The sequence below is a fragment of the Oncorhynchus keta genome, chromosome 17, assembly GCF_023373465.1.
Source record: "Oncorhynchus keta strain PuntledgeMale-10-30-2019 chromosome 17, Oket_V2, whole genome shotgun sequence".
In the NCBI taxonomy this organism is placed as follows: domain Eukaryota; kingdom Metazoa; phylum Chordata; class Actinopteri; order Salmoniformes; family Salmonidae; genus Oncorhynchus; species Oncorhynchus keta.
The window spans coordinates 55,248,096-55,261,392 of NC_068437.1; the positions used below are offsets into that span (position 1 = coordinate 55,248,096).

Consider the following 13,297-nt stretch of genomic DNA (forward strand, 5'->3'; position numbering starts at 1 on the left):
GGGCAGCAGGTAGCCTAGTGGTTAGAGCGTTGGACTAGTAACCGGAAGGCTGCAGGCAGTTAACCCACTGTTCCCCGGTAGGCCGTAAATTGAAAATAAGAATGTGTTCTTAAACTGACTTGCCTAGTTAAATAAAGGTAAAATACATTCCCATTGGAAGCCAGTTTAAAAAGTGGTAGATATGTTCTATGTACTTTTTCTATGCTTCCGTTCTGAAGTTTCATTTTTTGCTTATTTTACTTTTGTACACCAGCTTCAAACAGCTGAAAAATAACATATTTTCGCTTATTGGAAAATATATTTCATGGCCATTTTAGATGGTACAATGTGTGTGTGTGTGCGCGCGTGAGGTGTAAACTAACGGCAGCTAAATAGCTCCCCTGTGTTGCTGTTTACATTACAATGTCATGAAACCGGATTTTTTTTTTTCGTCATGGCTGAAAATTTGACATACCTTTTATAATAACAGCTATAGGAATGTGGTACTGTCATGTCGTATGCACTTTAAATATAGATGATTTTCGTAAGAGTGATTATATTAAATATCAAGTGAGAATTTTTTTTAACGACTCATGCATGAACAAGAGCAGGCTTATTTCTACATTTTTAAAGACCCTCAGCTACACAAAATAATCTTATAGTTTTATTTATAGAACAGTAAGAACAACATGAAATTGAAACATTTACATTCTTAATGTTAATTGCAATAATTATTTATTTGCAGAGAAAAACATTTGTGTTGCGTAGGCCTATAACAATACGATTTTATTTCCGAACAGTAAAGGGATTTATTAAGGAAGTTACCCATGTCTACCGCACGGTGGCGGTCTACCACGCGTTTCCATCCCACACACGTCTCTCTCTCTCTCTCTCTCTCTCTCTCTCTCTCTCTCTCTCTCTCTCCCACACACACATCCCGTTCAGTCACACACACACACACAACGGGACAATCGAGAAGACGGAGGTCCGCTACAGCTAACCGTTAACTCCACATTTGACACCAATAAGTAAGTATTTGTTTATTTGTGGGATTGTTAGATGTTTAGCTGATATTATTAAACGAGGTGTGCTACGTTTCCTTGCTTTTCTTGCGTTCCCGTTGTATTCGCTTTCTATATAGAACTTGTGTAACTTTTGCCCTGATAACAAAGCTAGGTATAAAGTCAGCTAAAGTTATTTTATCTAGGTAATGGACTTTCGTTAGGTGTAGTTAGATTATGTTTTAGTTACTGTAAAAAGATAATTGCCCTAAAGTTACCAGGTTATCTCAGTAAAATTGAGTCTAAGGGCTGTTCTTGCTACGGGCCTTATTGTTTGATTATACTATACATATTTGTATAGTAGCCATCTGAATTATTAATCCATCACTGACACTAAAAAGAGTGATGTTTTCTGGTCCTTTGCTCAACGGTTATGATCTCGATCTTGTTTTGTGAAGTGGACAGTAGACGGACTCATCCTGTTCAATGACTGTACCGAGGAGACATGGACACAGAAGTGTAAATGGGTTTCTGTGTCCATGTCTCCTCCACTTTTCCCTGTGAGCCAACAGTTGTTGGTGTTAAGAGCTGGTGACTATCATGGTATTAAGATATTTAACCCCGGGGGGTTGTATACTCTGCCAGGGTAATAGACTCAGTCACAGATGTGTATATAGGTCAGATCGGTGTGTGTTTGTTTCACCCTCTGAGGCGATGTTAAGTGTGTGTGTGTGTGTGTGTGTGTGTGTGTGTGTGTGTGTGTGTGTGTGTGTGTGTGTGTGTGTGTGTGTGCGTGCGTAGAGAGAGTTTGGCATCAGAGCTCCTGTGGTCTTGGTCTGCAGCAGGGCTGAGGTTGAGCCAGGCTGATTGGGTAGCTGTTCATTTATTGCAACAGCGTTATTCACACACACACACACACACACACACACACACACACACACACACACACACACACACACACACACACACACACACACACACACACACACACACACCACCGTCGTAATCCTGGGTAGCACCCCTCGTATCCCCATTGAGAAACAAAACACACACTGATTTCATCTATTGGATTGCCCCCACGTTGTGTGTGTGTTTGTGTGTGTGTTTGTGTGTGTGTTTGTTTGTGTTTGTGTGTTTGTGTTTGTGTGTGTGTTTGTGTTTGTGTGTGTGTGTGTGTTTGTGTGTGTGTTTGTGTGTGTGTTTGTGTGTGTGTTTGTGTGTGTGTGTTTGTGTTTGTGTGTGTGTTTGTTTATTTGTTTGTGTGCCCCCTCTAGCTTACTACAAGCTCACAGTGTGAAACCGCCCCCATGCCAAACCATTTTTTTTAAAAAGAGGGAAACCAGGCCGATGCAAAACGAGCCATGCTGTAAATATAGATACGACCCCTTGGTCTCTGTGTGGTGACATCTGGCAACTTCGAGAGAACCTTACTTGTTTTCTCAGTGCATAGTTACACACACACACTACCATTCACTATTTTTATGTTTTTCAAATAAGGATCTGTGCTTTGCTTTTGCCAAAGCCTGTTGCTGGCTGTAGCTTGTTCTCTTAGGGATACAATCTAGACAGCCCAGGCTAAATCTAGCCTAAGTTGTGAGTTTCCACCCTCAGTGATGGTCACGAACAGAACTAACATTTCTCTTTTTTTGTTTGGGACAGTAGGCCTACTGTATATTAGGCTTAAAGGCCCACCCCGTAATTCAAAAAACAGCCCCGCCACTTGGTTTCTTATAAAGCTTAGGGTTAGGGATAGAGAAATGTAGCCTAACCACTCTCTAAATATGAACTTTAAATGGTTGGCACCGTGGCATGGTCGACTTGAGATGTCAAGAAGGTAGAGTAATGTCCTATCGTGGACAGACCTCTTCCCATTTTAACAACCATCGAGTCTATATGATAGATTGCTATCATACTGGGTTACACCCAGCAGTTTAGTCTCCGCAACTTGCTAAATAGACACATTATTCAATACTAGATCTAAATGAGGTTTATCGTTGAGCGAGTGATTTGTCCCAAAAATTATACTTTTCGTTGTTGAAATATTTAGCGCCAGCCTAATTGCAGGTTACCCATTCTAAAACTGACTGTAGTAGCTCTATGTTAAAGTGACTGTAGCTCTATGTTAAACTGACTGTAGCTCTATGTTAAACTGACTGTAGTAGCTCTATGTTAAACTTACTGTAGCTCTATGTTCAACGGACTGTAGCTCTATGTTCAACGGACTGTAGCTCTATGTTAAACTGACTGTAGTAGCTCTATGTTAAACTGACTGTAGCTCTATGTTAAACTGACTGTAGCTCTATGTTAAACTGACTGTAGCTCTATGTTAAACTGACTGTAGTAGCTCTATGTTAAACTGACTGTAGTAGCTCTATGTTAAACTGCCTGTAGCTCTATGTTAAACTGACTGTAGCTCTATGTTAAACTGACTATAGCTCCATGTTAAAGGCTTTTAGTTATTTTACTGTTGCAGCCAACGTGTATGCTGTTGAGTCATCAGCGTACATAAACACAGGCTGTATTCCAGGTCAGTGGAAGGTGAAAACAGAAAACAATAATGCTCCTAGCCGGCTGCCCTGCGGTACACCACACTCATATGAACTTGCATGAGAGAGGCTTCCGTTAAGGAAAACCCTCTGTGTTCTATTAGATAGGTAACTCTCAATCCATGATAAGGCAGAGGATCCAAATCCATAACACCTGTGTTTTTTTGTCTGTTTGGATTGATATGTAGGCTAGTCTGACTGGGAGTTTCCTTTGGTGGTAGGCTAGTCTGACTGGGAGTTTCCTTTGGTGGTAGGCTAGTCTGACTGGGAGTTTCCTGTGGTGGTAGGCTAGTCTGACTGGGAGTTTCCTTTGGTGGTAGGCTAGTCTGACTGGGAGTTTCCTGTGGTGGTAGGCTAGTCTGACTGGGAGTTTCCTTTGGTGGTAGGCTAGTCTGACTGGGAGTTTCCTTTGGTGGTAGGCTAGTCTGACTGGGAGTTTCCTGTGGTGGTAGGCTAGTCTGACTGGGAGTTTCCTGTGGTGGTAGGCTAGTCTGACTGGGAGTTTCCTTTGGTGGTAGGCTAGTCTGACTGGGAGTTTCCTTTGGTGGTAGGCTAGTCTGACTGGGAGTTTCCTGTGGTGGTAGGCTAGTCTGACTGGGAGTTTCCTGTGGTGGTAGGCTAGTTTGCCTGGGAGTTTCCTTTGTTGGTAGGCTAGTCTGACTGGGAGTTTCCTTTGTAGGTAGGCTAGTCTGACCGGGAGTTTCCTGTGGTGGTAGGCTAGTCTGACTGGGAGTTTCCTGTAGGCTAGTCTTACTGGGAGTTTCCTGTGGTGGTAGGCTAGTCTGACTGGGAGTTTCCTGTAGGCTAGTCTGACTGGGAGTTTCCTGTGGTGGTAGGCTAGTTTGCCTGGGAGTTTCCTTTGTTGGTAGGCTAGTCTGAATGGGAGTTTCCTTTGTAGGTAGGCTAGTCTGACTGGGAGTTTCCTGTGGTGGTAGGCTAGTCTGACTGGGAGTTTCCTGTAGGCTAGTCTTACTGGGAGTTTCCTGTGGTGGTAGGCAAGTCTGACTGGGAGTTTCCTGTGGTGGTAGGCTAGTTTGCCTGGGAGTTTCCTTTGTTGGTAGGCTAGTCTGACTGGGAGTTTCCTTTGGTGGTAGGCTAGTCTGACTGGGAGTTTCCTGTGGTGGTAGGCTAGTCTGACTGGGAGTTTCCTGTGGTGGTAGGCTAGTCTGACTGGGAGTTTCCTGTGGTGGTAGGCTAGTCTGACTGGGAGTTTCCTGTGGTGGTAGGCTAGTCTGACTGGGAGTTTCCTGTGGTGGTAGGCTAGTCTGACTGGGAGTTTCCTGTGGTGGTAGGCTAGTCTGACTGGGAGTTTCCTGTGGTGGTAGGCTAGTCTGACTGGGAGTTTCCTGTGGTGGTAGGCTAGTCTGACTGGGAGTTTCCTTTGGTGGTAGCTTGTCATCTGATACATGGAGCTGTTTTTTTTTTCTCCTCAAATGATAGGTTCAGGCTCTTCAAATAACCACAATGGCTGCTTATAGCCAGGCCTAGGCTATATTCAGTGGTGTCAGGAAAAGGACTGGTGATGCAGAAGGTTTTCTTTTAGTGTGTTGGAGGAGGAGACACTGAGAATTAACCTAGCCTACTTCCAGGATGTGTCCCAAATGGAACCCTATTCCCTCTAAAGTGCACTACTTTAGACCAGAGCCCTATAGAACCCTATTCCCTATATAGTGCACTATTTTAGACCAGAGCCCTATAGAACCCTATTCCCTATATGGTGCACTACTTTAGACCAGAGCCCTATAGATCCCTATTCCCAATATATAGTGCACTACTTTAGACCAGAGCCCTATAGAACCCTATTCCCAATATATAGTGCACTACTTTAGACCAGAGCCCTATAGAACCCTATTCCCTATATCTGGTGCACTACTTTAGACCAGAGCCCTATAGAACCCTATTCCCTATATATAGTGCACTACTTTAGACCAGAGCCCTATAGAACCCTATTCCCTATATAGTGCACTACTTTAGACCAGAGCCCTATAGATCCCTATTCCCAATATATACTACTTTAGACCAGAGCCCTATAGAACCATATTCCCTATATCTGGTGCACTACTTTAGACCAGAGCCCTATAGAACCCTATTCCCTATTCATTTACATTTACATTTACATTTAAGTCATTTAGCAGACGCTCTTATCCAGAGCGACTTCTTTAGACCAAAGCCTTATAGAACCCTATTCCCTTTTAGTGCACTACTTTAGACCAAAGCCCTATAGAACCCTATTCCCTATATAGTGCACTACTTTAGACCAGAGCCCTATAGAACCCTATTCCCTATATCTGGTGCACTACTTTAGACCAGAGCCCTATAGAACCCTATTCCCTATATAGTGCACGACTTTAGACCAGAGCCCTATAGAACCCTATTCCCTTTATATAGTGCACTACTTTAGACCAGAGCCCTATAGAACCCTATTCCCTATATAGTGCACTATTTTAGACCAGAGCCCTATAGAACCCTATTCCCTATATAGTGCACTACTTTAGACCAGAACACTATAGAACCCTATTCCCTAAATAGTGCACTACTTTAGACCAGAGCCCTATAGAACCCTATTCCCTTTATATAGTGCACTACTTTAGACCAGAGCCCTATAGAACCCTATTCCCTATATAGTGCACTACTTTAGACCAGAGCCCTATAGAACCCTATTCCCTATATATAGTGCACTACTTTAGACCAAAGCCCTATAGAACCCTATTCCCTATATATAGTGCACTACTTTCGACCAAAGCCCTATAGAACCCTATTCCCTATATAGTGCACTACTTTAGACCAGACCCCTATAGATCCCTATTCCCAATATATAGTGCACTACTTTAGACTAGAGCCCTATAGAACCCTATTCCCTATATCTGGTGCACTACTTTAGACCAGAGCCCTATAGAACCCTATTCCCTATATATAGTGCACTACTTTAGACCAAAGCCCTATAGAACCCTATTCCCTATATAGTGCACTACTTTAGACCAGAGCCCTATAGAACCCTATTCCCTATATATAGTGCACTACTTTAGACCAGAGCCCTATAGAACCCTATTCCCTATATAGTGCACTACTTTAGACCAGAGCCCTATAGAACCCTATTCCCTATATATAGTGCACTACTTTAGACCAGAGCCCTATAGAACCCTATTCCCTATATATAGTGCACTACTTTAGACCAGAGCCTTATAGAACCCTATTCCCTATATAGTGCACTACTTTAGACCAGAGCCCTATAGAACCCTATTCCCTATATATAGTGCACTACTTTAGACCAGAGCCCTATAGAACCCTATTCCCTATATAGTGCTGCACTTTAGACCAGAGCCCTATAGAACCCTATTCCCTATATAGTGCTGCACTTTAGACCAGAGCCCTATAGAACCCTATTCTCTATATAGTGCACTACTTTAGACCAGAGCCCTATAGATCCCTATTCCTGTGTTGTATTTATTGCAGTAGCAGCAGCAGGAAGTGAAATCTAGCTTCCAGTTCCATAGGGGCTGTTAGGGGGACTATCTGAGCCCTCGGGGGTGGAGAGCTGTTAACCACAGTGCTATGTTGAGCATACAGGTGCTTCTCTGTGGAAAAACCGTTTCACAGTCACACTGTAGTGTCTTTTAATAGGACACTGTAGACTAGAGAGAGAGAGAGAGAGAGAGTGTGTGTGTGTGTGTGTGTGTGTGTGTGTGTGTGTGTGTGTGTGTGTGTGTGTGTGTGTGTGTGTGTGTGTGTGTGTGTGTGTGTGTGTGTGTGTGTGTGTGTGTGTCGGTGCGTGTGAGTGTGTGTGTCGGTGTTTGTGTGTGTGTGTGTCGGTGTGTGTGTGTGTGTGTGTGGAAACACACGTGGAGCTGCGTGTAGTTGGGAGGGGAAACTAGTTATGAATGGACTTTAGAGGTTGTTAGCATAGAAACAGGATCTAATGCTAGTTATGAATGGACTTTAGAGGTTGTTAGCATAGAAACAGGATCTAATGCTAGTTATGAATGGACGTTAGAGGTTGTTACCATAGAAACAGGATCTAATGCTAGTTATGAATGGACGTTAGAGGTTGTTAGCACAGAAACAGGATCTAATGCTAGTTATGAATGGACTTTAGAGGTTGTTAGCATAGAAACAGGATCTAATGCTAGCAATGAATGGACGTTAGAGGTTGTTAGCATAGAAACAGGATCTAATGCTAGTTATGAATGGACTTTAGAGGTTGTTAGCATAGAAACAGGATCTAATGCTAGTTATGAATGGACGTTAGAGGTTGTTACCATAGAAACAGGATCTAATGCTAGTTATGAATGGACGTTAGAGGTTGTTAGCACAGAAACAGGATCTAATGCTAGTTATGAATGGACGTTAGAGGTTGTTAGCATAGAAACAGGATCTAATGCTAGTTATGAATGGACGTTAGAGGTTGTTAGCATAGAAACAGGATCTAATGCTAGTTATGAATGGACGTTAGAGGTTGTTAGCACAGAAACAGGATCTAATGCTAGTTATGAATGGACGTTAGAGGTTGATAGCATAGAAACAGGATCTAATGCTAGTTATGAATGGACGTTAGAGGTTGTTAGCACAGAAACAGGATCTAATGCTAGTTATGAATGGACGTTAGAGGTTGATAGCATAGAAACAGGATCTAATGCTAGTTATGAATGGACGTTAGAGGTTGTTAGCACAGAAACAGGATCTAATGCTAGTTATGAATGGACGTTAGAGGTTGTTAGCACAGAAACAGGATCTAATGCTAGTTATGAATGGACGTTAGAGGTTGTTACCATAGAAACAGGATCTAATGCTAGTTATGAATGGACGTTAGAGGTTGTTAGCACAGAAACAGGATCTAATGCTAGTTATGAATGGACTTTAGAGGTTGTTAGCATAGAAACAGGATCTAATGCTAGCAATGAATGGACGTTAGAGGTTGTTACCATAGAAACAGGATCTAATGCTAGTTATGAATGGACTTTAGAGGTTGTTAGCATAGAAACAGGATCTAATGCTAGTTATGAATGGACGTTAGAGGTTGTTACCATAGAAACAGGATCTAATGCTAGTTATGAATGGACGTTAGAGGTTGTTAGCACAGAAACAGGATCTAATGCTAGTTATGAATGGACGTTAGAGGTTGATAGCATAGAAACAGGATCTAATGCTAGTTATGAATGGACGTTAGAGGTTGTTAGCATAGAAACAGGATCTAATGCTAGTTATGAATGGACGTTAGAGGTTGTTAGCACAGAAACAGGATCTAATGCTAGTTATGAATGGACATTAGAGGTTGATAGCATAGAAACAGGATCTAATGCTAGTTATGAATGGACGTTAGAGGTTGTTAGCACAGAAACAGGATCTAATGCTAGTTATGAATGGACGTTAGAGGTTGATAGCATAGAAACAGGATCTAATGCTAGTTATGAATGGACGTTAGAGGTTGTTAGCACAGAAACAGGATCTAATGCTAGTTATGAATGGACGTTAGAGGTTGTTAGCACAGAAACAGGATATAATGCTAGTTATGAATGGACGTTAGAGGTTGTTACCATAGAAACAGGATCTAATGCTAGTTATGAATGGACGTTTGAGGTTGTTACCATAGAAACAGGATCTAATGGTCTACGGTTGGTACACAAACAGATCGTTCTGACGGCTGTCGCTTTCTGCTGATTCACAGGGAGAGGAAAAAAAGAAGGCTTTTTGCCATGACAACCTGACAACTGTAGTTGCTGTACTGTGTGGGCGTGTAGTTGCTGTACTGTGTGGGTGTGTAGTTGCTGTACTGTGTAGGCGTGTAGTTGCTGTACTGTGTGGGCGTGTAGTTGCTGTACTGTGTGGGCGTGTAGTTGTTGTACTGTGTGGGCGTGTAGTTGCTGTACTGTGTGGGCGTGTAGTTGCTGTACTGTGTGGGCGTGTAGTTGTTGTACTCTGTGGGCGTGTAGTTGTTGTACTGTGTGGGCGTGTAGTTGCTGTACTGTGTGGGCGTGTAGTTGCTGTACTGTGTGGGCGTGTAGTTGCTGTACTGTGTGGGCGTGTAGTTGCTGTACTGTGTGGGCGTGTAGTTGTTCTACTGTGTGTACTGTGTGGGCGTGTAGTTGTTGTACTGTGTGGGCGTGTAGTTGTTGTACTGTGTGGGCGTGTAGTTGCTGTACTGTGTGGGCGTGTAGTTGCTGTACTGTGTAGGCGTGTAGTTGCTGTACTGTGTGGGCGTGTAGTTGCTGTACTGTGTGGGCGTGTAGTTGTTGTACAGTGTGTACTGTGTGGGCGTGTAGTTGCTGTACTGTGTGGGCGTGTAGTTGTTGTACTGTGTGGGCGTGTAGTTGCTGTACTGTGTGGGCGTGTAGTTGCTGTACTGTGTGGGCGTGTAGTTGCTGTACTGTGTGGGTGTGTAGTTGTTGTACTGTGTGGGCGTGTAGTTGTTGTGCTGTGTGGGCGTGTAGTTGTTGTACTGTGTGGGCGTGTAGTTGTTGTACTGTGTGGGTGTGTAGTTGCTGTACTGTGTGGGTGTGTAGTTGTTGTACTGTGTGGGTGTGTAGTTGCTGTACTGTGTGGGCGTGTAGTTGTTGTACTGTGTGGGCGTGTAGTTGCTGTACTGTGTGGGTGTGTAGTTGTTGTACTGTGTGGGCGTGTAGTTGTTGTGCTGTGTGGGCGTGTAGTTGTTGTACTGTGTGGGCGTGTAGTTGTTGTACTGTGTGGGTGTGTAGTTGCTGTACTGTGTGGGCGTGTAGTTGCTGTACTGTGTGGGCGTGTAGTTGCTGTACTGTGTGGGCGTGTAGTTGCTGTACTGTGTGGGCGTGTAGTTGTTGTACTGTGTGTACTGTGTGGGCGTGTAGTTGCTGTACTGTGTGGGCGTGTAGTTGTTGTACTGTGTGGGCGTGTAGTTGTTGTACTGTGTGTACTGTGTGGGCGTGTAGTTGCTGTACTGTGTGGGCGTGTAGTTGCTGTACTGTGTGGGCATGTAGTTGTTGTACTGCAATATGGCGTCCCCCGTTTGTTGAAGATTTCTCAGAATGTTTAGCTTCTTCCAGTGTACTTGGAGTAGGTCGTAACCATGGTAATTTTTAACAGTTGATCCTGGTTACGGGGTCGCTATGGTGACGGCAGTAAACTCTTTCGCATAGCTCCCGTCACCACATGTGATGATAAAATGACCACCACGATCTGCTCTGTCCTGTTGATGGTCAGTTTTTGTCTTTCAGGTGGTCCTTGTTCAAGTCTGTCTCAGGAAGGGTGTTCCTCTTGGTTAGGAGAAGTACATCTAAATCAGTGTTAATATGTTGTTGTTACAACTATCTTATTACAACCACTTGTTCTTGTAGTTGGAGTTGGAACCAGTTTAGCCTGCTGGGAATCCTCTTACAGGCCTGTCTCTCTGTCTCTCTCTCTCTCTCTCTCTCTCTCTCTCTCTCTCTCTCTGTCTCTCTGTCTCTCTCTCAATTCAATTCAAGGGGCTATATTGGCATGGGAAACATGTGTTAACATTGCCAAAGCAAGTGAAATAGATACTAACCAAAAGTGAAATTAACAAAACAAAAAAACGAAAGTAAACATTAAACTCACAGAAGTTCCAAAAGAATAAATACATTTCAAATGTTATATTATGTCTATATACAGTGTTGTAATGACGTGCAAATAGTTACTAACAGGAAGTGCTAACCTCTCTCTCAACACCTTATTCTCTGTTGCAGAAGCGTAACCATGGGGAAGGGATGCATCACAGCAACCAAGTACTTCCTGTTCCTGTTCAACCTCATCTTCTTTGTAAGTGACATCACTCCTATCCTGTTGTTGTTAATGTTGTTAACGTTTTCACTGTCATTTGAATACCGTAGGCAGTTTGAAAACGGAAGGCTGTAAGATAGTTAGAAAGGTAAATGTTACCTGCCAACCCGAGAAGTGTCTCTTACTGGAGCAGTCATCTCACAGAGACAGAATCAGTGGTTTTCAGATAGAGCCTTTATTTAACCAGCTAGTCACATTTAGATCAAAAGACCTTATTCACAAATAAGACCTGCAGAGAATCCTCCCTTCAAGGGAGACCTGGCAGAGAATCCTCCCTCCAAGGGAGACCTGGCAGAGAATCCTCCCTCCAAGGGAGACCTGGCAGAGAATCCTCCCTCCAAGGGAGACCTGGCAGAGAATCCTCCCTCCAAGGGAGACCTGGCAGAGAATCCTCCCTTCAAGGGAGACCTGGCAGAGAATCCTCCCTCCAAGGGAGACCTGGCAGAGAATCCTCCCTCCAAGGGAGACCTGGCAGAGAATCCTCCCTCCAAGGGAGACCTGGCAGAGAATCCTCCCTTCAAGGGAGACCTGGCAGAGAATCCTCCCTCCAAGGGAGACCTGGCAGAGAATCCTCCCTTCAAGGGAGACCTGGCAGAGAATCCTCCCTTCAAGGGAGACCTGGCAGAGAATCCTCCCTTCAAGGGAGACCTGGCAGAGAATCCTCCCTCCAAGGGAGACCTGGCAGAGAATCCTCCCTTCAAGGGAGACCTGGCAGAGAATCCTCCCTTCAAGGGAGACCTGGCAGAGAATCCTCCCTCCAAGGGAGACCTGGCAGAGAATCCTCCCTCCAAGGGAGACCTGGCAGAGAATCCTCCCTCCAAGGGAGACCTCCAAGGGGCAGAGAATCCTCCCTTCAAGGGAGACCTGGCAGAGAATCCTCCCTCCAAGGGAGACCTGGCAGAGAATCCTCCCTTCAAGGGAGACCTGGCAGAGAATCCTCCCTTCAAGGGAGACCTGGCAGAGAATCCTCCCTCCAAGGGAGACCTGGCAGAGAATCCTCCCTTCAAGGGAGACCTGGCAGAGAATCCTCCCTTCAAGGGAGACCTGGCAGAGAATCCTCCTCCAAGGGAGACCTGGCAGAGAATCCTCCCTCCAAGGGAGACCTGGCAGAGAATCCTCCCTCCAAGGGAGACCTGGCAGAGAATCCTCCCTCCAAGGGAGACCTGGCAGAGAATCCTCCCTCCAAGGGAGACCTGGCAGAGAATCCTACATATTGTAGGACTAACTGGTGGGTTCAATCCAAACCCAGACAGCTGAAACTGGCTCATCAACTCCTCTATTAAACCATCACTAACTCTCTACCTCCCCTCTCCCATACAGACTGACTCAACCTCTCCTCTCCCATACAGACTGACTCAACCTCTCCTCTCCCATACAGACTGACTCAACCTCTCCTCTCCCATACAGACTGACTCAACCTCCCCTCTCCCATACAGACTGACTCAACCTCTCCTCTCCCATACAGACTGACTCAACCTCTCCTCTCCCAGACTGACTGACTCTACCTCTCCTCTCCCATACATACTGACTCTACCTCTCCTCTCCCATACAGACTGACTCTACCTCTCCTCTCCCATACATACGAACTCTCTACCTCCCCTCTCCCATACAGACTGACTCTACCTCTCCTCTCCCATACAGACTGACTCTACCTCTCCTCTCCCATACAGACTGACTCTACCTCTCCTCTCCCATACATACTGACCCATACATATTGACTCTCTACCTCTCCTCTCCCATACATACTGACTCTACCTCTCCTCTCCCATACATACTGACTCTACCTCTTCTCCCCATACATACTGACTCTACCTCTTCTCCCCAGACAGACTGACTCTCTACCTCCCCTCCCCCAGACAGACTGACTCTCTACCTCTCCTCCCCAGACAGACTGACTCTACCTCTCCTACCCCAGACAGACTGACTCTCTACCTCTCCTCCCCCATACCGACTGACTCTACCTCTCCTCTCCCAGACAGACTGACTCTACCTCTCTTCCCCCAG

At 44.8% G+C, this 13,297-nt stretch overlaps 1 protein-coding gene across 1 annotated transcript in view; it reads left to right on the forward strand.

Moving 5' to 3' along the window:
* The first annotated feature begins 857 nt into the window (after positions 1-857).
* Positions 858-13,297, forward strand: part of LOC127908379 (CD82 antigen-like) — an 84,044-nt gene continuing 71,604 nt past the window's right edge. Inside the window, exons 1-2 of the mRNA XM_052466693.1 lie at positions 858-1,007; positions 11,200-11,272. Coding sequence (XP_052322653.1) covers positions 11,210-11,272 — 63 coding nt within the window. The 5' untranslated portion in view covers positions 858-1,007; positions 11,200-11,209. The remainder of the gene's footprint in view (positions 1,008-11,199; positions 11,273-13,297) is intronic.